General features: G+C 28.0%; 17 protein-coding genes across 17 annotated transcripts; 9 read left to right on the top strand and 8 right to left on the bottom strand. All coding sequences in view use genetic code 6, as the record gives it.

The window, feature by feature from the left end:
- Positions 1 to 11: 11 nt before the first annotated feature.
- SS50377_21204 (CHY zinc finger domain-containing protein) lies at positions 12 to 1,139 on the bottom strand (the record flags this gene model as incomplete). Its single annotated transcript, XM_067905141.1, has 1 exon — positions 12 to 1,139. One exon carries the CDS (start codon positions 1,137 to 1,139, stop codon positions 12 to 14), a length of 1,128 nt encoding a protein of 375 aa, XP_067768623.1.
- A 235-nt stretch (positions 1,140 to 1,374) lies between these two features.
- SS50377_21203 (uncharacterized protein) lies at positions 1,375 to 2,334 on the top strand (the record flags this gene model as incomplete). Its single annotated transcript, XM_067905140.1, has 1 exon — positions 1,375 to 2,334. The coding sequence occupies one exon, from the start codon at positions 1,375 to 1,377 to the stop codon at positions 2,332 to 2,334; it is 960 nt and encodes a 319-aa protein (XP_067768622.1).
- A 12-nt stretch (positions 2,335 to 2,346) lies between these two features.
- SS50377_21202 (Elongation initiation factor 5C) lies at positions 2,347 to 3,498 on the bottom strand (the record flags this gene model as incomplete). The annotated part of the gene is made up of 1 exon (XM_067905139.1): positions 2,347 to 3,498. One exon carries the CDS (start codon positions 3,496 to 3,498, stop codon positions 2,347 to 2,349), a length of 1,152 nt encoding a protein of 383 aa, XP_067768621.1.
- A 37-nt stretch (positions 3,499 to 3,535) lies between these two features.
- On the bottom strand, positions 3,536 to 4,243 carry SS50377_21201 (Axonemal dynein ligt chain; the record flags this gene model as incomplete). The annotated part of the gene is made up of 1 exon (XM_067905138.1): positions 3,536 to 4,243. The coding sequence occupies one exon, from the start codon at positions 4,241 to 4,243 to the stop codon at positions 3,536 to 3,538; it is 708 nt and encodes a 235-aa protein (XP_067768620.1).
- Positions 4,244 to 4,317: 74 nt separating this feature from the next.
- SS50377_21200 (uncharacterized protein) lies at positions 4,318 to 5,394 on the bottom strand (the record flags this gene model as incomplete). Its single annotated transcript, XM_067905137.1, has 1 exon — positions 4,318 to 5,394. One exon carries the CDS (start codon positions 5,392 to 5,394, stop codon positions 4,318 to 4,320), a length of 1,077 nt encoding a protein of 358 aa, XP_067768619.1.
- Positions 5,395 to 5,929: 535 nt separating this feature from the next.
- SS50377_21199 (Insulinase) lies at positions 5,930 to 8,824 on the bottom strand (the record flags this gene model as incomplete). The annotated part of the gene is made up of 1 exon (XM_067905136.1): positions 5,930 to 8,824. One exon carries the CDS (start codon positions 8,822 to 8,824, stop codon positions 5,930 to 5,932), a length of 2,895 nt encoding a protein of 964 aa, XP_067768618.1.
- Positions 8,825 to 8,877: 53 nt separating this feature from the next.
- SS50377_21198 (ESCRT-II complex subunit-containing protein) lies at positions 8,878 to 9,369 on the bottom strand (the record flags this gene model as incomplete). The annotated part of the gene is made up of 1 exon (XM_067905135.1): positions 8,878 to 9,369. One exon carries the CDS (start codon positions 9,367 to 9,369, stop codon positions 8,878 to 8,880), a length of 492 nt encoding a protein of 163 aa, XP_067768617.1.
- A 70-nt stretch (positions 9,370 to 9,439) lies between these two features.
- Positions 9,440 to 9,625, top strand: SS50377_21197 (uncharacterized protein; the record flags this gene model as incomplete). The annotated part of the gene is made up of 1 exon (XM_067905134.1): positions 9,440 to 9,625. One exon carries the CDS (start codon positions 9,440 to 9,442, stop codon positions 9,623 to 9,625), a length of 186 nt encoding a protein of 61 aa, XP_067768616.1.
- A 133-nt stretch (positions 9,626 to 9,758) lies between these two features.
- SS50377_21196 (Palmitoyltransferase) lies at positions 9,759 to 10,574 on the top strand (the record flags this gene model as incomplete). The annotated part of the gene is made up of 1 exon (XM_067905133.1): positions 9,759 to 10,574. The coding sequence occupies one exon, from the start codon at positions 9,759 to 9,761 to the stop codon at positions 10,572 to 10,574; it is 816 nt and encodes a 271-aa protein (XP_067768615.1).
- Positions 10,575 to 12,118: 1,544 nt separating this feature from the next.
- On the top strand, positions 12,119 to 13,243 carry SS50377_21195 (Kinase, CMGC CLK; the record flags this gene model as incomplete). The annotated part of the gene is made up of 1 exon (XM_067905132.1): positions 12,119 to 13,243. The coding sequence occupies one exon, from the start codon at positions 12,119 to 12,121 to the stop codon at positions 13,241 to 13,243; it is 1,125 nt and encodes a 374-aa protein (XP_067768614.1).
- Positions 13,244 to 13,299: 56 nt separating this feature from the next.
- Positions 13,300 to 14,814, top strand: SS50377_21194 (uncharacterized protein; the record flags this gene model as incomplete). Its single annotated transcript, XM_067905131.1, has 1 exon — positions 13,300 to 14,814. The coding sequence occupies one exon, from the start codon at positions 13,300 to 13,302 to the stop codon at positions 14,812 to 14,814; it is 1,515 nt and encodes a 504-aa protein (XP_067768613.1).
- A 13-nt stretch (positions 14,815 to 14,827) lies between these two features.
- Positions 14,828 to 15,946, bottom strand: SS50377_21193 (uncharacterized protein; the record flags this gene model as incomplete). The annotated part of the gene is made up of 1 exon (XM_067905130.1): positions 14,828 to 15,946. One exon carries the CDS (start codon positions 15,944 to 15,946, stop codon positions 14,828 to 14,830), a length of 1,119 nt encoding a protein of 372 aa, XP_067768612.1.
- Positions 15,947 to 15,991: 45 nt separating this feature from the next.
- Positions 15,992 to 16,300, top strand: SS50377_21192 (uncharacterized protein; the record flags this gene model as incomplete). Its single annotated transcript, XM_067905129.1, has 1 exon — positions 15,992 to 16,300. The coding sequence occupies one exon, from the start codon at positions 15,992 to 15,994 to the stop codon at positions 16,298 to 16,300; it is 309 nt and encodes a 102-aa protein (XP_067768611.1).
- Positions 16,301 to 16,344: 44 nt separating this feature from the next.
- Positions 16,345 to 16,815, top strand: SS50377_21191 (uncharacterized protein; the record flags this gene model as incomplete). The annotated part of the gene is made up of 1 exon (XM_067905128.1): positions 16,345 to 16,815. One exon carries the CDS (start codon positions 16,345 to 16,347, stop codon positions 16,813 to 16,815), a length of 471 nt encoding a protein of 156 aa, XP_067768610.1.
- A 10-nt stretch (positions 16,816 to 16,825) lies between these two features.
- Positions 16,826 to 18,817, bottom strand: SS50377_21190 (Ankyrin repeat-containing protein; the record flags this gene model as incomplete). Its single annotated transcript, XM_067905127.1, has 1 exon — positions 16,826 to 18,817. The coding sequence occupies one exon, from the start codon at positions 18,815 to 18,817 to the stop codon at positions 16,826 to 16,828; it is 1,992 nt and encodes a 663-aa protein (XP_067768609.1).
- An 89-nt stretch (positions 18,818 to 18,906) lies between these two features.
- SS50377_21189 (uncharacterized protein) lies at positions 18,907 to 19,524 on the top strand (the record flags this gene model as incomplete). Its single annotated transcript, XM_067905126.1, has 1 exon — positions 18,907 to 19,524. One exon carries the CDS (start codon positions 18,907 to 18,909, stop codon positions 19,522 to 19,524), a length of 618 nt encoding a protein of 205 aa, XP_067768608.1.
- A 40-nt stretch (positions 19,525 to 19,564) lies between these two features.
- On the top strand, positions 19,565 to 19,963 carry SS50377_21188 (uncharacterized protein; the record flags this gene model as incomplete). The annotated part of the gene is made up of 1 exon (XM_067905125.1): positions 19,565 to 19,963. The coding sequence occupies one exon, from the start codon at positions 19,565 to 19,567 to the stop codon at positions 19,961 to 19,963; it is 399 nt and encodes a 132-aa protein (XP_067768607.1).
- Between the last annotated feature and the right edge of the window lie 27 nt (positions 19,964 to 19,990).

The following is a 19,990-nucleotide window of genomic DNA, read 5'->3' as shown; positions in this document are numbered from 1 at the left end:
TGAAATGTACTTCACTAAATATTACTATTGTATTCTAAGAGTTTTAGACTTACTTCTTAAATTGTCATCTTGTTTTGATATTCTTATACCACCACTTCTAGTTAATTAATCAATTCTTCCTCGTCTATTTCATTTAAACAGAGCTCAATAAGTATGTATTGAAATATTTGATTTTCATTACATTCACCATAGTTTTTCAAGATTTCAGCACTAAAAAGTTTAGGTAATAGTTATTCATAGTATTATAGATCACTGACATTATTTTGAAGGACACATTCGTTTTATATTAGAATTTCTTTAATTTACTCTTGGTATATTTAATCGCAGTTAAGAGCATCGTCACATATTTATTTTATTGATGTATTAAAACTAATACAATTACAACACATAGCTCCTATGGGATGTTGAATTGCTATAAATTCTCTACTACATTCATTACATTGGTACCAGAAGAATTTTTTAAGAAGTAATTAAGAGATTGGTTCTTATTAGTATTTATCTCTCATAGCATTATTATAAATTATCTATTACTGTTTACTTAACATTAATTTTCTACAGATACCACAAGTGAATTAGTTGCTTTTTAACATTCTTTATTTACAATTTTTATGGATAAAATGTCCACAATTGAGCTTTATAGCTCCTTATTGACTACTACTTAAATCTTCTAAACAGAGAAAACATTAAAAATCAACACATATATGTTCTTTTAGTCTACAAAACTTGCACGTGTTGCAATGTATAAAATCTTCCGTATAACCTAATAAGCATGTTCCACATTAATCACAATGAAACCCAGGCTTTGTTTCGCTAGTGAATAGATCTAGGATCCCACATTTATCACACATATATTCACCAAATTAAATATTACATGAAATACACTTCTAACTAATATTTTGTTTCATTTAGCATTAAACACATACTATATGATCACAAATAAGTTTATGATCATATTAAATTTCATGACAAATCTTACATGGTGAATAATTTTCGCAATCCTTACAAAAAAATATAGCTTTCGAATAATAATGAGGACAAACTGATTCAGCAAACGGTGTAATTAGTAAATAAAGCAATTATGTATTTTGGTACTAAAATTATTAGTTAAGCTTCATAAAACTTTAGAAATCTCTCTTCATTTGATAAAATGTTAGATTTTATCTAAAAAATGATTATGGAAACGCTAATATTTTCTATTACGTATTTGATTCTATAATATCATAGAGAAACTCTCTAATAACTTAATCTTTCAACATAAGCTAAGCTTTCCGTACAATATACTTTTATTTCATTAATTAAAAAAATTAAATTTAAAATATATATAAAGTATAATACTAAATAAATAAATTACTAACTTCTTTCCTTAATACTTAAATGCTTGCTGAAGCTACAATATTCTTTAACCAGCTACTTGTTATTATTTTAACTGATAAATAATTTTAACTAACTTCTACAATTTATATTCTGTCGATAATATTTTCTATTCTTTGCCGTAGATCATACAAAACCTAATTTTACCCAATCAGCGCAGCCTTGGATTCCCACGTAGCCACTCATTTCAAGCTTACAAGCAGCACGCCTTTAAAACTTACCGCTAACCTCTACAGAACAGCGGGTACTAACTTTGGTTAAAAATCCTCATATAGAAGCTTTAGAATGATCTCATAATTTCCCTCCAGTTCAAATTTGATTCAGAAATTGCTCGATTATGCACTTTTTATTGAGCCTACCTCAACTATCTAGCTCGTTACGGTCCCATTAACTCAAAATCTTTACGGTGCACTCATTTCCTAAAATAAGGTTTCGGCCGCTAAAAGTGCTTTTTCATCTTAGCTCTGCTGGTTCCAGCCCTCAAAGCAGCAGATAGTGCCATTTTAGACGTATGAGTCTTACCCCAGTTTGGCTCAAAACTTGAAAATCGAAAACGCCGATTTTGTTATTTACGCGAACGGGGAATTGACTGTTTAGTGTGCGATTTAGCACACCGAGAAGGTTTTGGCTAGTGTTTTTGAGGTTGCCAAAAAGCTTATTGAACTACAAACTACATTGGACCAGCAAAAGCAGATAGATAAAAATACGTTGATTGCTAAGAAGTATCTTTCGTAGCAGAAGTCTTAATAATAATAAATTGCAGCTGGGGAGAATTTTGCTAAGAAAATTGCTGGATTAGAACGCAAATTATAGAGTAAGAGCTTGAGAGAATCTGACAGAAAAGCTATTTAGACTAAGTTAGAGAGCATCTAGAAGAAAGAAAAAGCTAAAGCAGCCAAGAAAATGTAAAACTAGATGGGAATGGGTTAGCAGCAAGGCGGAGGAAAAGTCGTCATGAAATGATAAATTGAAACTTCACTCTTTTAGCCAGGAACAAAACTGATTGATTTGTTACGTGAAAGACTTTTTACCTTTGCCATCGGCTCTATCGAACCATGCGATAATGACTCTCCCGTCAATGATTTAGTTCTTATAAAATAGCAATAAAATTTATTTAAAATTGTCATGGAGCGATGGGTTTTGGTAACATTAATTTTGGATAACATCCATAAACTCTGCTTATTGAGGTACGGTCTACACTAATTATTAGATATAAGGTATTATTTTAACAAATAAGGTATCAATGTCTGTGCTAAAGTTTTGTTTATTTAATTATCCTAGAATTACAAAAATTGCTTTTTAGACAACTTATAAGAACTATTCTTTGCATATATCTTTAACGTTTTCTAATTCTTCTTCAAAATGTTCAAAATTGACGTCTTTGATTAGTTATGCAACCTTTATAACTTGGTTATCAATCATTGTTTGATATTGATATTTTTCGTACTCAATCTTGAACCAATCACATTCTTAAAATATAATTTCATGTTCTTAGTTCTCTAATGTTTTAACAAATTCATATTACAAACAAAACGTAAATATTTCTTATTCGTTTAGCTCATTCTTTAAAGTATTTAGTGCTTTAGCTATAATTTATTCATAATGTGGCATAATAAAAAGAGCAGTAAGATAGAAATCTTAAGAATGTGATTTGTTGTAGATCTTCATAGATACTATTTTAGCAGAAATTTTGAATACTCTTTACTGAATTTCGTCAGGAAGAGATAGAGCTGACTACAAAAATTTAGGTAATATAGCATCCATTTTATTTTTAATAGTAGTAAATGAATGGCAAAGCTTACCAAATTCCTCTAACCAAGTATTTAGTTTCTCCTCTTTACAACCCAAAAATGATGATTCAAGGGGAGGATCTGATAAACGATCACCTGCAATAAGGCCATATCTTCCACAAAAACATCTTTCACAAAACTGATCTAAATATGGAACTACGTTTTAACGGAAAGTATTATCAATAGAAAGTTCATGGAAAACATCTTCGGGTTCCATAAGCTCAAAACTTTCCTCAATATCAATGAAAAAGGTTTCTGGATCCTTAACTACAACATTCTTTCTTTTCCTCTAAGGGCGACGACGACGACTAAACATGAAGGAATGGTGAAAGGACATATTTTATACATTTTATATAATATAATTTTATAATCTTTCAGACACTGAGAATATTTTCCAACTATGATTTAAGTTATATTACTTATTTCTTGAGGAATACAACTTCCTCAGCGTGTCTCTTTTCATCAAGAGCTCTTCTTTCGGCCTCTGTTCTTTCAGCCGCATCTAATCTTGCTTTATGCTCAGCCAACTAACGCTTGATACGTTCATTTTCCTCTTCAAGTTCTTTGATTCGAGTCGTCATCTCAGTCTTACCCTATTCTGCTAAAAGAGTTTTCCTAATACCAAAAGCAACAGCGGATTCATACAGAGTTTAATATGCAGCGATTGTCATACGCATTTCATCTCTTACTCTAGTAAGTAACACACCGCGTTCAATACAATTTACAGCGACTTATCTAATCAGCTCATCAAAACATTATGCATAGATATCTTCACGGATAGGGCAAAGACCCATTTCTCTTGCTTAACGCACTTTGAGCTATTAATCTAGCTTTTCCTATAAATTTAATACATCTAGACGAGTGGCTGGTTGTGATGATACAAACTAAACCCACTGTTCCCCATCTTGCTCAAAGGCACGAGGTAATAATAAAGAGTTTAAAATATCCTCTGCAGCAGCAGTAGAGTTTTTACCTTAACCGGCAGCTTAAACTGCACGAGCTTTTTTCTATTTTTCTTTTGCAGCAGCAGCCTGGAGAGGTGGATCATACTTAATGAGTGATTCTTTAACAGGCTATGACATTTGCGGATTATATGGAGTGGTTAAAAATTTATGTTAAATTATATATAATATATGTGAAATATTCAAAATATAGGTCATTATAATTATGATCTAGCAGTAGCTAACAACTCTTCTACATCGTCAACATCATGATGAAGGCTTAGCACTTATGACTTATTAACATTTTAAAATAAAGAATTTTATAAATCAACAATTGTAGACTTCATATTTTACTAAGTTATAACAGAATCATTTAATTATTATCTTAACCTCTAGTTTTCCTCAACTATAGAATCGATATACTTACACTTTAAACAGTCATTTATTCCATTTTACTGAGAAGCTAATATGATTTATTCAGTAAATGTCCCTTTATGTTTATTATAATCTTCTAGTTAAGTAATTTTTCTAAGTAATTATGTTCTTTCTTCTTCTAAAGCATTATTTCTAGTAAGATATGCTTAATTTTATATAAGTAAAAGTTAATATTTATTTTACAACTCCATCATTTTAGCCAGAGATCTTATTTAAGGGGTTTGTTATTATATATTTTCTTAAACCAATTCTTTTTCATAAATATTATATTGTTCATATATTAATTTCCTTTAGGAAGTTATATTTTCATAGTTGACAGAAATTTACTAGATTGTATTCTTGAGTTTCAGGATTATTTTAGGATCCATGAGCTTATTGATAAATGAATTATCATACAGGGTTTAAATTTATTATTGAAGTTATTAACTAATAAAAGTAACAAATTCTTTAATTTGAATATTGGCCATTTCTTAAGTTTGTTGAGACTTGGCAATTTCTTAAGACACTTTTATTTCTTAGGTCTGATATTTATCATTTAAAGTTTAATATTATCTTGATAATTCAGTTTCAAAATTGTCTTTAGTTAATTATTACTATTATTAAATATCAGGATAAGAGGTCATAACCATAGATAAATGATCTGGCTAATTAGCTCTAGATTATTATTGCAATATTTCCTTATCTAACTATTATAAATTTTAGTCAATCTTTTCTGCATACTTGCAGTCTTGATTCCATTTAGATACTTACTATTTTATAGCTTAGTTAAGATTAAGTGAGGAAAAATGTAATTATGATTGTTCTATGTTTTTAGCAGTTTTATTTAAAGATTTTTAAAGAGAAGCTTAAATGCTCATATTTTGAAGCGGAATAAATTAGTATATCATTAGGTAGTATATTATTAATTTAATGCATATGAAGATTGTATAAAAACAGATTTTATATTAATTATTTACTAATAGTACAAACTAATTAAAATATTATCTAAACCTAAAATGCGTTCACTTTACCACTAATGTTATTTCTATAAATTCCTTCAGATAAAGTGATAATCTAGAATATAAAGATTAATATCATATACTAGTTATAAATAGTATCTTAAACAGGTAAAATATTCATTTGCACCGTCTTAGGTTCAATATATTTTAATACTTTTCAATTGATAATAATTTGTGGATGCAAGCCTCTAATATTAAATATTGGACTTTGTAACAAAAATATTATATAATTTGGTTTAGTTTCAAATTTGTTAGCATTAAAATCGCTAACATATCTAATTGATTCAATCATTATATATACTACCTAATTTGACTAATAATATTATATTTACTATTTTTAAATAATATCATATGTATATAATATTAAAAATATAACTAAAATGTGTAAATCATATCAAATTACTTATGCATTAGGGAAAATATCATTAATTTGTGAAGTTCCGAATACTGCTTGACTGTGTTACTTAGTTAGGTAGTCAAATGCTTCAAAAATATCTTCTTTTGTACACTTTTAAATTTCATCAAAAATTGTACACGTAAAATTATATGTTCGTTTATTAAAATAGTACCGCTTTATAACATTATATAATTATGATGATGTTGATGGTAATTATAATCCAGCGAAACATCCAATTTTTAATTTTTTCAACTTTTTATTTGTAAGTATTTCACCAAGCTACTATTTTTATGTTAAAATATCCTTAAAAAATGATATAGTCTCAAGTATATTGGGATCTCTATAAGTACTAAATGTACTATGTGTCCTACTTGATTATATAGAACATCCATATGCTCCTCTTTTTACTCTCATTTCATCCCAAAGAATTGTATTATTCATTATATGTTCTAATAATATCCAAAATCCATTATATTTTTATAATCCATATGTCACAGATACATAATTGATATCTATTGATGTCGAAATATATTTAATAGGATTAAATTCAAACTAAATAATCTCATCTGATAAGCATTATTACATACCAAATTATTACTTTGCAATAATTTATTTTAAATTAGATTATTCAAAGTATTAAGATGCACAACCAACTATTATTAGCGGTTTAAGTGTTAATAGAATTTATTAAAGCTTATCTAACTATTAAAAAAAATTGCTAATTTCATCATCGTCTTCATAATCTAAAGCTTATAGATATTCATACATTGGTATACCGTCTGTGTATGATGATAACTAACTTGCTTTAGAAAATTTAGACTAGGAGGAATTCTTTGATATATCATAACCATCTTCACCTTGTAGTCCGGATTCAAACTAAGACCTATAATCTTATAAAATAGACAACATTTTTACTCTATCATGAACCATAGAATACTACAAAGAGCTAATTATATGCATTAAAAGTGTATTTGCTTCCTCTTTAGATTGCTTTAAAAATTTAATTTACAAATTAAAGTAAATCTATACGGAATTTCGATCATGATGATCCTAATATTAAAGGTTACATTCATAATCTCCTAAAGTAGAGTCTAGAATCAATTATAACTATTTTCTGGATGAATATTATTCAGTGATGAGATTAAAATAGAAAAATGTTAGAAGCTTCCATTGCAAAAGGTTGTCTATATTACTATAGTTAGAAATATTAAAGTAAAGGTCTTATGTAATAATCTAGTTATCATTATTATTAATAAAAATTAAATCTTAAGAAATTAATTTGAACATGCTATTTTATAGATCTTATTTCATGTTTTCTATCCCTATCTCTTCTATTTATAATTAAGGCAATTTATCTAATTCTTACTCAGAATCTTTTTATGATTAATAATGTTTAAACTATGATGTCTATAAATTAATTTCCTTTAAATATTCTTCACTTAATATCTACTTTTGATAATTATCATGCTAAATAGATTTTTAAATATACATTTACTAAGATGGTCTAAAAAGTAAAGTAGTTATTTAATTATTGACTAAATACTATTAAATATAATTTTTAACTTATATTAACAACTAACCTGTAGTATTAAGTTTTTCTAACTCATTCAGCAGGTAAGATTAATTTAAATAATATATTGGGCTTAAGTTATATAATATGGCAGAAGTAATATTTGCACATAATTCCACTCCATATTCTTCCTATCTATCTTATTATACAAATTTTAAATATTTTATAGCAGATAATAAAATGTCTTTAGAAATATAGTTAAAATATTTTCCTTCTTATTATCCGATACATTATTATATAATAGATATTAAATGATTTTTTAGTGAGATATCTGACTCTCCATCCACACCTTACAACACAATGTATAAATATCCATAAAATTCCTCGAAAACAAAACTACCTTCTACACTATCAGCAAGCTATTCAGATTAAAAATATTCTATTACAGGAGATGTTTCACTTTCAAATAAGAGATATTTAATTAAATTAAATATCTATATTTATAATGGGGAAAGTTCATCGACATTACATAAATGACTACCAATAATCTAGTAAGCTTATGCATCAGGATCTTATGAAGCAAATTCCTAAATTTGTTCAGATTCATTTTAAAATACTAGATTTAACTATTAGATATCCTATAAAAAATTAACATTTGATGGCAATAATTCTTAAAAAAATATATTTAATAATTTTAAATCATCTTAAAGCTAAGTTGGACCATGAATAACTATAATTGCATTATCTGGAGTATAATATCTGCTATAATAACTAACTAGTTCCTAGAATGTTAACTAAACTATTTATTCAGGATCTCCTCCACTATCATGTTATAAATGCATATCTTGAAACAATATTTACCTCAATTTCGTAATACCTAATTGTTATGGGTCAGAATATCCGGCCTTCATCTCATTATAAACTACTCCCGAATTGATAACTTTATTATCAATTATTTCTTAATGGAAACCTTCTTAATAAAATATATCTGGATTTTATAACAGTAATGGATGAAAAACAGCGTCTAAGTAGACATCAACTAAATTATAAAAGTCTTTTACATTTCTTGATGACACTGGATATTCAGTATGCTCTGAATAAGTCCCTGCATTCAAATATGTTTAAAATGAAGTTTATAATAGTGTAGTAAATGGTTCTTTCAACTAATACTTTTATGAACCGCATAGAACAGAATGTTCAATAATATGCTAAATACCTTTAGAATTTTAAGATGGAGTAAAAAACGATATAGAAAAAGTACAATCTTTTGTAATATAAGAATCATATACTTTATAAAATTTAGCATTGTTAGTATTATGTTGATAAAATTAAACTTTTAAATCCTCAGCTATAAATTCTTCTTTAAATTAAAACGCTTTCATTTTAGAAGTGAAATTATAAAATATAATTAATATATTAGAAAAATAAATTATATTCATTTTAGGATGTCACAAAATTTATAAGCAGCTTGTTAATCAATTATTATTTTTTCACATCTTTTATTAGAAATAAACTACTGAATGACTTATAAAATATAATATTCGCCTAATAATGATAACTATGAATCTTAAATTAGTTCTTAAATTTCAGAATAATCTAATATATCATTTTACCGACCTTAATAATTTAACAATTTTTGTAAAATTACATATCCTTCTTATATAGATAAAAGTTATATTTATATACCATTATCTATCTTAACACCTAACTAATTCTATATAAAATGATTAAAAATAGATTTAATTAATCGTGGTTCCGCCGTACGTTATAATTTTTCATTTCTAAAAATTTCAGAATTCATAGTAACTACTAATTATTTATTATCATGGGTAAATTAAATTAGTTTTTAAATCCAAAGTTATATCTACAACTTTCTTAGTGTATTCGCTGGTTAAAACGTATAAAAAACAGGCGATAAATCATTCATCAAAATTAATAATATTAAGTAAACTATATAGTTTTTATTATAATTTTGATTTTCACCACTTCGTTTAGAAATGTCTGATCTTCAAGATATTAAGCTTTTGTTATCTGAGCAATTAGACCTTATAAAAACTCTTTACCTGAAGGTGCTTTAATTAGAAGAAAAGTCTAATCAGAAAATACCATAATAAATGAGCTAATTATATAAAAATTAGCTTGAAATTGAATAGATGATCTCTAAACAATCTGGTGACTAGTGATCATTCTTACATCATTAAATGCTGTATAAATAGCAAAATTACACTTAAATCAAGTTTTTCTAACACTTTGTTTAATGTCCATTAATATAAACTTTGCATATACTAATTTATATTATTTACTAACATTGTAAAAATGAACAATTATATTGGATTTAAATGTCTTAAAAAATGTGGTACTCGTCTTATGCATTTCATGGTTATTAGTATATGTCTTGCACTTTCATCTGTTGTTGTATTGACTTATTACTTAGCAATAAGATAGTACCCTAAACCTCTATAGGTTTTCTTCAATATATTTTACTATTTCACAGCTATTAATTATTTTTCATCTTACATTATGGCTATCTTTACATCACCAGGAAAACCACCCCTTCCTGATGGGATCGATCCAGTTTGTTAAAAATGTTCCTTTTCCAAACCACCTCGTGCACATCACTGTTCAATGTGCGATATTTGTTGTTTAAGATACGACCATCACTGTCCATGGATAGCAAACTGTGTAGGGATGAGAAACTACGCTCATTTTATCAAATTTATAACGTTTGGATTTATATCTAGTATGATTTCAATAACTTTAGGATTAATTTCAGCAGTATTTGGCAAATTTGGACCATTTTAAGTGCATTTAACAGTTAGAATTTTTACTAGTATTATTTTACTTATATTTACCTTTATGTCTGCCATCTGTACATTTATTATGATAAGCAGTCATTTCAACCAGATTAAGCACAATTATACAACAGTTGAAAGTTATGAGATGGAACTTGAAACAAAAAGGTCAAAATAACTAGGTATTTAATTTTAATATCCATATGATCTTGGAATTTCAGGTAATTTAAAAGAAATTTTTGGTGAAAACTGGCTTTATGTTTGGTTGTTTCCATTTATACAACCTAGATAAAAAATTGATGGGACTGCGTATAGGCATATTATCAATACAGGTCTATGACTCATTAGTGACATATACTTAAATTATCACTGAAAATATTGAGGTTAAATTTTAAAATTTAGCAAGTCTGCAAAATAAAATCCGTCTTCGTGCTAAAATTCCTAACTAAAATCGTTTTTTAGTCGCACATTTATCGATATGATTTGAGAAATGGTGAATTCAGGTTAATCATAAATAGAATTCTCTAATATATTAATATCACCAACAAAAAGATCTTCGGCGTTCTTATGCATGAAAACTGGTTTCTCCTAATTAATCAATCGTTGAAATGATGATGTACATTACAGCTAAGGTTAATAGCTTTCTTTCCAAAAGTCAATATCCATCAATACTCCTCTAATATCAATATAATATGGGAATGATGATCTTCTATTCTAATAGATTTTTGTAAGATAATTAAACCTAAAATAATTTGCAATAGTATTTAAATATTTTTATTGTAAATTTCGAATAGATTAGAGCAAATTAAGATTATAGCTGAAAAAGCTAACCAAGACTTAGCTAGGAAATATGACCTAATTTCCTAAAAAAATTTAATTTAATTAAATTGCGTTATCTACAGTATCCATATTTAATTCCTATTTAGATTCGTTTAAAAAAATTTGTTATTTTTAATTATATTTAGAAAAATTTGTTTCCTTAATATGATATATCTTCTATGGATATTATTTTTAACAAGGTTCTTATATTTGAGAAATCTCTTTTACTGTTTTATAAAAAGTGAATGTTAAATTACAAATCTTCAGTGGATTAAGATTTAGATAACGAAAATTTGAGTATACAAAGCTGTTATGTGATAATATTATATATCTTATATTTTATTACTTATAATTCTTGTAAAGATTGCTATAGTCTTTAAAATTATAATATTGTAAATCGTCTATTGCTAATTGTGATATGAAATTGCTAACCATAAATTATTTTTATTGACTAATTATTTTATTTTAACCAATATCACTCTTTGGTGGTGATAAACATTTTATTTGTGATAATATTGATCCTTTGTTATTATTAATTTTCCTTTTGATAATTTCTTTTTCTTATTCCAAATAAATAGTACTCTAGCTACTAGTAAATACTAGCTACCGTGTTGCAGACGGTTATTGTGATTTTTCTGTGATCTCTTTGGCCAGCAAGCAGGAAAATGGGATGTTTTACCCTTCTTTAACTAATAATTAGTTTGAAGTAAAAATTTTTAAAATTGCTGTTTTACCAATACCTATAGGTCCTTCTATAGTTAAAGATTTACAGTCTATATTAATATAACTCATAAACTCGCTTAATTAGTTCGATAAATCTCCATTTTAAATATATCTCTCTATATTTTATAGATATGGATATAAGTAGTGTTCTTATAATTTTATTGGCTATAACTTATCTATTAATTGTAGATGATTCAGTGAACTAGAAGAAAGTCTTTATTCTAAATATGCATAGTTCATCTCAGCGATAACTATATCAATATTAATATAATAATATATATCTTAAAATAAGATTATATAATATTATACTTATAATAGACATCATTATACCGCTCATTCTCAATGGGCGAAGATGATCACGAGTTCCATTATGTTCCTGTTCTTGGTGAAAAGATAATAGGCCGGTATTAGATAGTAGCTAGATTAGGAAAGGGTACATTTGGAACAGTTTTCTCAGCAAAAGATCTTTAAATATAAGAAGGTGTAGCTTTAAAAATTATTAGAGCTATACCAAAGTATACAGCAGCAGGCTAAAGAGAATCTTAGTTTCTATCAGAAATATCTAAATCTAGGCATAGAAATAAATTAAATCTAGCAGAATAACTAGACTCATTTATGTTTAATGATCATTTAGTTATAGTTTTTCCATTATATGGTGTATCATTATTAGACCTACTAAAATTAAACTCTTACAGAGGCTATAATCTGGATTGGACAAGAGAATTAGCAAGAATTTTTATGTCGGGAGTTAAATGTTTACATGACATGAATTTAATACATACTGATATTAAACCAGAAAATATAGTATCGCGCCATTAGCCTGTTAAATCAACTGTTAGAGATAGAATTTTTGTCCATCCTCCTGGAGCAAATCTAGTTTTAATAGATTTAGGTTCAGTTATTAGATTTCGAGAACCAAGACCTTAGTTAGTTTGTACAAGATAATATAGACCTCCAGAAGTTGTTATAGGTGGATAATATAACGAAAAAATAGATATTTGGAGCTGTGCGTGTGTTATATTTGAAATCTCAACAGGGAAAACTCTATTTAGAACACATTCATCAGCTATACATTTAGCAATGATAGAAAAATTAATTGGTGGAATGCCCTTACATATGGAAGATTAAATTACGAAAAATGGGGAAAGCTATATTGATGGGTAATGGTAAGTCCCGCTTGATTCGGCCAATGAAGAAATAGTCTCTTACAATGCGCTGTAACCTATTGATTAAGAATTAAAAGGATTTAAGTATAACTTTATTCATCTTTTAAAATCAATGCTTCAATGGGATCCACAGGCTAGAATTTCGTCATCATAAGCACTAGAACATCCGTTTTTTATGGAGGTGTCAAAAGATTCAAAATAGGTGTAAGTTAATTCTCATTTGGAACTTGTAGTATAGAGACTTGTTGACGGGGACGTTTCTTTAGCAGAATTTAAATAGTGGTATTTTTAAGAAAAGTGATTTTGTAATTTATACCACATGTGTCGATAATACACATTCCTTTTTTCATTCCCAAAATGGATAATTAGTTTAATGAAGATAATCCCTTAGATTATGAATAGTTCATGGCTTAGGTTGCAGAGTAGAAAGAAGCTCCAGTATAGTTTACATCTAAAGTTTAAACTAAACTAGGAGATATAGAAAAAGTTACAAATAGATAAATTAAAAAAACAGCACAGTAACAATTAAATTAACATCTTCCTTTATAACAGGCATAACAAGAGGCTGGTGCACTTATGGTTCTAGGATCCTAATAAGAATTTAAATCTACTTTTGTACCATCAGATAATATTTAGGTAGCCTTATAGAAAGCTGGACTAGATTAACTGCCAACTACTGCTACAGAAAAAAGAACTAATTTTGAATCATCAGACTCAGAAGAAATCGATTTTTAAGATATTTTGAATAATTAATAGACAATTAAACTATAGTCAGATGACATCATTCGTCTTAGACTAAAACTTAAGTAAAATGCAACTAAATTGCAAAGATGGGCAAAAATAAAATCAAAAACCTTCAGAAAGATACATAATAGAGAACGAAGAATAGAGAAGATGTAAAGAGTTACTGATAAACTTTATAACGCATCTGAAGTTGCTAAAATTGCTGGGTTGAACGATTTAGCTAATTAACTTATCAGTGATAAAAATGCTTTTTTGAACGATGAAAATGATAACTACGTTAGGTTGCGAGAATAAGAGTTACTATAAGAAGAATAAGATTTAGTCCAACCTAAAACGGCATTAAATTCACTTAAATTTATATAAAATGAGCTAAAAAGGGGTGAAAATAATAATAATTTGTTATTACAGAAAGCTGAACTATCAATGTAGAAAAATAAAGTATAAAATATTTTAGATGACTATGGTGAAAATCCTTTTGTAATCGAAGAAGATACTATGAAATTACCTGAAAAACTGACATCAAACTATGTTTAAAAGGAAGTTTTATTAGTTGATGCGTTAGAAGTTGCTAGCGATGATGAATAATAAAGAGTTATTGCAACTATGTTCTAGAAAGACGAAATAAAAGAAATGAAAGAATAAGAAATTGTTGTTGACAAAATAGTAGTTTTGGAAGGCTGGGGTGAATGGGCTGGCTCTGGAGCGAGTACTCAGGACAAGAAAAAATTTAAAGATAGAGTTTAAAAAATTGAAATGAAGCAAAAAGAAAAATTTACTGAATAAATGAATATTAGAACAGATATAGACAATCAAGGATATTACTAAAATTAAAAACTTAATTAAGATGTTCTAGATAAATATTAAGCAAAAGGAATTAGAGTTTCGGATTAAAATTATGAAAAATATATCAAATAGTCATTATTACCTGAATTTTAAAGTATTAATAATATTAAATTTTAAACTTAAGAATAGTTTACTACATTAAGAGGAGAGCAAGCAATATAGTAGAGGAAGATTGAATAAAATATTTAATAACTGTAAAAGTTGTAGCGATAGTTTGCAGAATAGAAGAAGCTTATTAAAGGATAGATGGTTCCTGGAGGGTTAAGAAAAAATCATTTTGACTGAATAAATATATACATCACACCCATTTCTATTCTTCGTTTAATAAAAAACTTTTTGGCCCCTGAACTTTAATGTTATAAGTACCCACAGGCGGTATTTTATCATTACCAACTTTAAATATTGATCCGGAAATATCATTGATTACTTCTAGCTTATTTCTACTAGATTATCTTTATAAGGGAACCTATCCATCACGTTTAACTTTTTAAAAATCTATCTAGGCATCGTATCTTCCAGGCCCAAGTAAAGATTTTTATTCCTACTCTTGCTATTTCACTTAATCAATCATTTCACTGGTTTCTCTAGTACCGAATGCAATCCCAGTTTGATTAAACGGTATACGTTTTAAATGTTCCTATACTAATTCACGCATTTACTAAGCATTAATTGGTTTAGTAACTATAGGTTAACCTTATAACTCTTGATAATGCTTAATTGACTCCTCTATTTCAGCTTAGATTTCATTACCTAATAAAGTATTTGGTGGCTGAGTTTCAATCTTATACTTATCTTTAAGAGTTTCAACTTTTCTGAATTCTTCGTATCTATGTAGATCTACTGCCATCTTATCTGTTAACGGATTTTCTAGTGGTCTTCTATCTAAAGTTTCCAATTTCATAGGATCTTTCATAGGGATATAGTTTTCATCATTTTCAATAGTAAATTAAGATAAAGATTTCTAAGCTTACGCTGCCTACCTAATCATTTATTACACTTAGGATTTTTCCTTCAACTTTTTATATGACTGCTGTTTCTAATATAATTAATTTTATTTAATTGTTGAAACCTTATTATAAGCACCTGGTCCTGGTGTCAGTGTAATCTGGGGTTGATAAACGTAATTGTCTCTTGATGTAGTTTAAAATGTTGCTGAATATACATCGGGATTGCATGCTAAAGAAGATTAAGTCATCTTTTTTAAAGATAGCTGAGGATCATATTTTCCTGGTTCTGGCATTCCCCAGTGAGAATGTCTAAGAGGGAACCTATCAACAGCCGAAGCCATACAAGAAGATCCTTTACTTGATGTTGAATATTTAACTTTAGTATCACCAGATGGTCTTGAAGCATTGTAATATGTGGGCCCAATATCTTAATTAATAGAACCTCTTGGTTTATAAGGTATGGATGCCATTTGTGCGGTAAATATTTTAGTTAAATATATAAATAAATTATTATAATGAAGAAATAAAACCACGAAAGTAAGAAATCTATCGAGATGAAGTCACTAAAATTATAGATCAAACATGTAGCCAAACCTCCAAGACTACGGATAACTAAGTATTCCAGTACAAATACTTAGGAAAGCAATTCATCTAACTAATTTCAACAAATGTATCAAAGTTCATATAAATTAGACTACTCAAAAGGTGTTCCTACCAATTTCAAAAGCACTGAGATTTATGATATTGATATTGTAAGATAAAGTCTAAGCCAGTAATTTTTTGACAGTTCATCGTCAGATATCGAAATTCAATCATGTTAATGAATTGTATATTATATATTAATATATGTATATATAATTTTTTCATAATGCCGCCAAAAGTCGTAGTCCCAGTATCTACCACTGGAAATGGAAAGTTTGTTTACCCGAATGGAGATATTTATAATGGAGATTTTATTGAAGAAAATTCAATTAAATTTCGGGATGGATAGGGCGTTTATATATGCTTTTCTGAAGAACTAAAAGATGATGAATCTATGCATGAAGACCTAAAAAATTAGTTTGTTCCTACTCATAATAAACATGATATCATCAAATTTGAAGGCAAATGGGCAAGAGATGTATTTTCTGAAGGCGTCTTGACATTTGCAGATTTTTCTACGTACAGTGGGCAACTAGAAGACACCAATTTCGTATCAGGGGGAACTTACACATTCCCTGACAAAGTTTCATACTCAGGTGAGTTCCGTAACTCTTAAATCCATGGAGTTGGTTCTGTAAATGGTGCAGACCCTGCTGTTTTTAGAAATGGTGTTGGACCAGGCTTAAGTATACAATGATTTTCATGTTTCACTTCCATAAATTTTATTCAATCCTATCAAGTTGCGTCTAAATAATCTCTTAGTTACGACCGAAAACATCCTACTTTCCATCAGTAAAATAATTCCCAATTTTGTTAAATTCGTAATACTCATCACCATTTCCGACCAAATCCAAATTTCCACTAGGAAGCATATTCATAATTTTCCAACTCTGATACAATGCGGCAACCTGCCTTGCAGACCTTCCAAAATCGTCTCTAATTAGAATTTCTGTGTCTAAATATTTTATCATCTTCCAGTAATTATGCATAGCAGCACATTGAAGTGCTGTGCGACCATTGTGGTCTTTTCGTCCAACAAATTTATTTAATAAAAAAATTACACGATAATTTCCATGATTAGAAGCGAAGTGCAGTGGTGTGGGTAAATTTACTTCAAACGTTCTAGTATTTTATTAAAGCAACAATTTTACTATTCTAGGTGTTGAGAATGCAGCTGCCATATCTAGAGGTGTTTTCCCCTCAAATTTTTGTTTCTCAAAGTGTTGGTATAATTAATTTTTGATAAGAAAATTTAGAATTTATAATGAGCCATATTCTGAAGCTGCATGCGCAATTGACTCTTTTCCAGAATTTTAAGCAATCGAGATTTAAGATTTTAAAGATATGAAAAATCGAATTTGATTTGATTTTGCAGCTGTCAAAAGGCAATGATAAACACCTCTTTCAGTCGTAAAATTATACTTTTTGAGGCTTTCTAGCAAGTTGTACAAACCAAAAAGTGCTAAAAAGCTCTCTGGGCCATTCACTGTCATTTCTGATAAAATTTGCATATAAAAAATGAATAATGAAAGAGATGCAAATGAGTAATATGATAGAGTGGAGGTGCAGGTCGAAAGGTACACCAAAGAAATAACAATGCACAATAAGAAGTAATTTGAGAAGTCAGACTAAGCTTATCTTGCAGCATCGTTGTTAAGATTTTGTTGGTCTTATGTCAATGTAATAAGCTTTTTAACAAACAGCAAAAAAGTTAAAATAGCAGTAAATAGGGTAAAGTACTGCAAATATTGTTGATATTTGACGAAAATAACTGTTATAAGGATAGTGCAACCGAAAATACGATTATCTTATAGATATTGTTCTTTATTTGTGTAGATAGAAATTAAAAACATAAATATGTTGAAAATGATAAACAGTAATGTGAAAATAATGATGCTACCTTATGAAAAATAGTAAAAACCGTGCATTGTAGTGAAATATAGCATAACTTTATCTAGTAAAAAAACTGATTTACGGATCATCCTTTCCGTATGAGAAAACGGCTCCTCAGCATCGATATCAAGCTTGGGAACAATTTGACCTTCATCATCGAAATTTGCATCTGGAAGATCATTCATTGCGATAAGTGCGGTAAGGAGAAGCATAATTGACATGAATTGTCGTAAATAATTTATATGATGAATCATAATTTAAATAAGTCCAAACAAAGAAATTGATTAGAATATTTTCCTAAGAATGATTTCTGGTGGATTTAAAATGTAATCTTTAAGTTTAAAAACACATAAAAAACAAAAGGATATTAGCAGACTCTCGTTAGCAGTAAAATGGCCATCCATTTAGAGCCAAACTAATATAAGCATGAATGCTTCACTCGAAAGATTGACAATTAGTGAGCTATATTGAGTTTATATAATTCGTGAGGATATTATTATTACTAACTAAGTTATTTCTACCTATGACATCTGAAATTCCCGAATACGAAAACACAACAAACAATAAAGATTAAAAATATTCGATGCTGATACTACTGTGTTATTTTAAGTTACTAAGTTGTAACTACAAATTACGAATATAATTATGGCTGTGATGGAATATTCCAACTTGTTTGCTTCAATATTTGATAAGCCAATAATAATAAGAGGATCAAAATAATTAATGATAGATTGTTGATAGGATATTGGTTTTAAAAGAGATTTTCTAGAGATTATACATAAAATGCAGAAGTTAAGCAAATGCATTTCAATGAATTTATAATTAATATTCAATAATAATATATTATTATTATTAAATAGTATAACCGCGTAATTTCGAATTCTCCTTATTTATAATGTTTACCTCAGACTGGAATACATAAGTAAGGCCACGATCGCCAAAGCCATATGAAAATATCGAAAATAAGAAAAATAAGAAATAGTATCTTCCTAAATAATATTAAGGCTCTAAATTTAATAATGAAACTGGACTGTATCAAGAAATTTTATGGGATAATACTACAAGGTTTGCTAAAAATAAATAACCTACTGATTAGCTTAATTCAGTTTAACTTAGGGCAAAAAAGAAAGATGACGATGGCTTATTTCCAGAAGCATCTTAATATATAAATTATCCACCTACGTTAAATCCATAGAATGCTGCTATTAAGTAATATAAATAATCAACTTATGTACCTCCTCATTCTATAATAGATAGAAAAGAATCAATACTATAGAGAAACCGTTGGATTTAGGAAAATAATAAAAGAGTACAATAAGAGGCTATTCAAAGTCATATTTCGAAGAATAAGCATGGAATAAACAATATTATAAGCCTTGTTAAAAGTGACTATTAAGTCCCAGTAGCTATAACTAAACAAAGGCATGTCGTTGGTATAAATAATGTAAAATAAAATAGTCTCAATCCTGACTATTTTGATACCCTATAAAAAGTTTATCAAGGATTAAAGTGATTAATATACTTATTATTTTATATTTATATATTCTTTGAAAATGACTAACTAAATTAGAATCAAATTTGACAGAGATAAAGAGAAGACTAATCTATTCACGATCCCTGATCCAATTTATAGATTTATATATGAGTCAGATTTATTGTCTACTGTTTATGTTAGAGAATAACGAATTTTCCTAACACTAGCTACTACTTAAGATAATGACTAGTAAGCAATAGTAAGAATTTTTGTATTGAAACCTTTATAATAGATTAGCTAGTAAATATTATCTTGTTAGCTTGTATTGACTAACGATAATCTTGAGATACTTGCTAAAGAGACAGTTCAAACAGAACTAGATACTGCATTCTCATTTCCACATAAAGTTACTCCATCTTTTAATAAGTAGGTATAAAAAGTCTTTGATTCATGGTATAAAAATTAATTTAAGGAATGACACTCACTTATAATCACTAATTCTGAG

Source organism: Spironucleus salmonicida, chromosome 1 (genome assembly GCF_000497125.1).
Source record: "Spironucleus salmonicida strain ATCC 50377 chromosome 1, whole genome shotgun sequence".
NCBI classification, from domain to species: Eukaryota; Fornicata; order Diplomonadida; family Hexamitidae; genus Spironucleus; species Spironucleus salmonicida.
The sequence above is the reverse complement of the archived record's forward strand: the minus strand, read 5'-3'. Positions and strand labels throughout refer to the sequence as shown.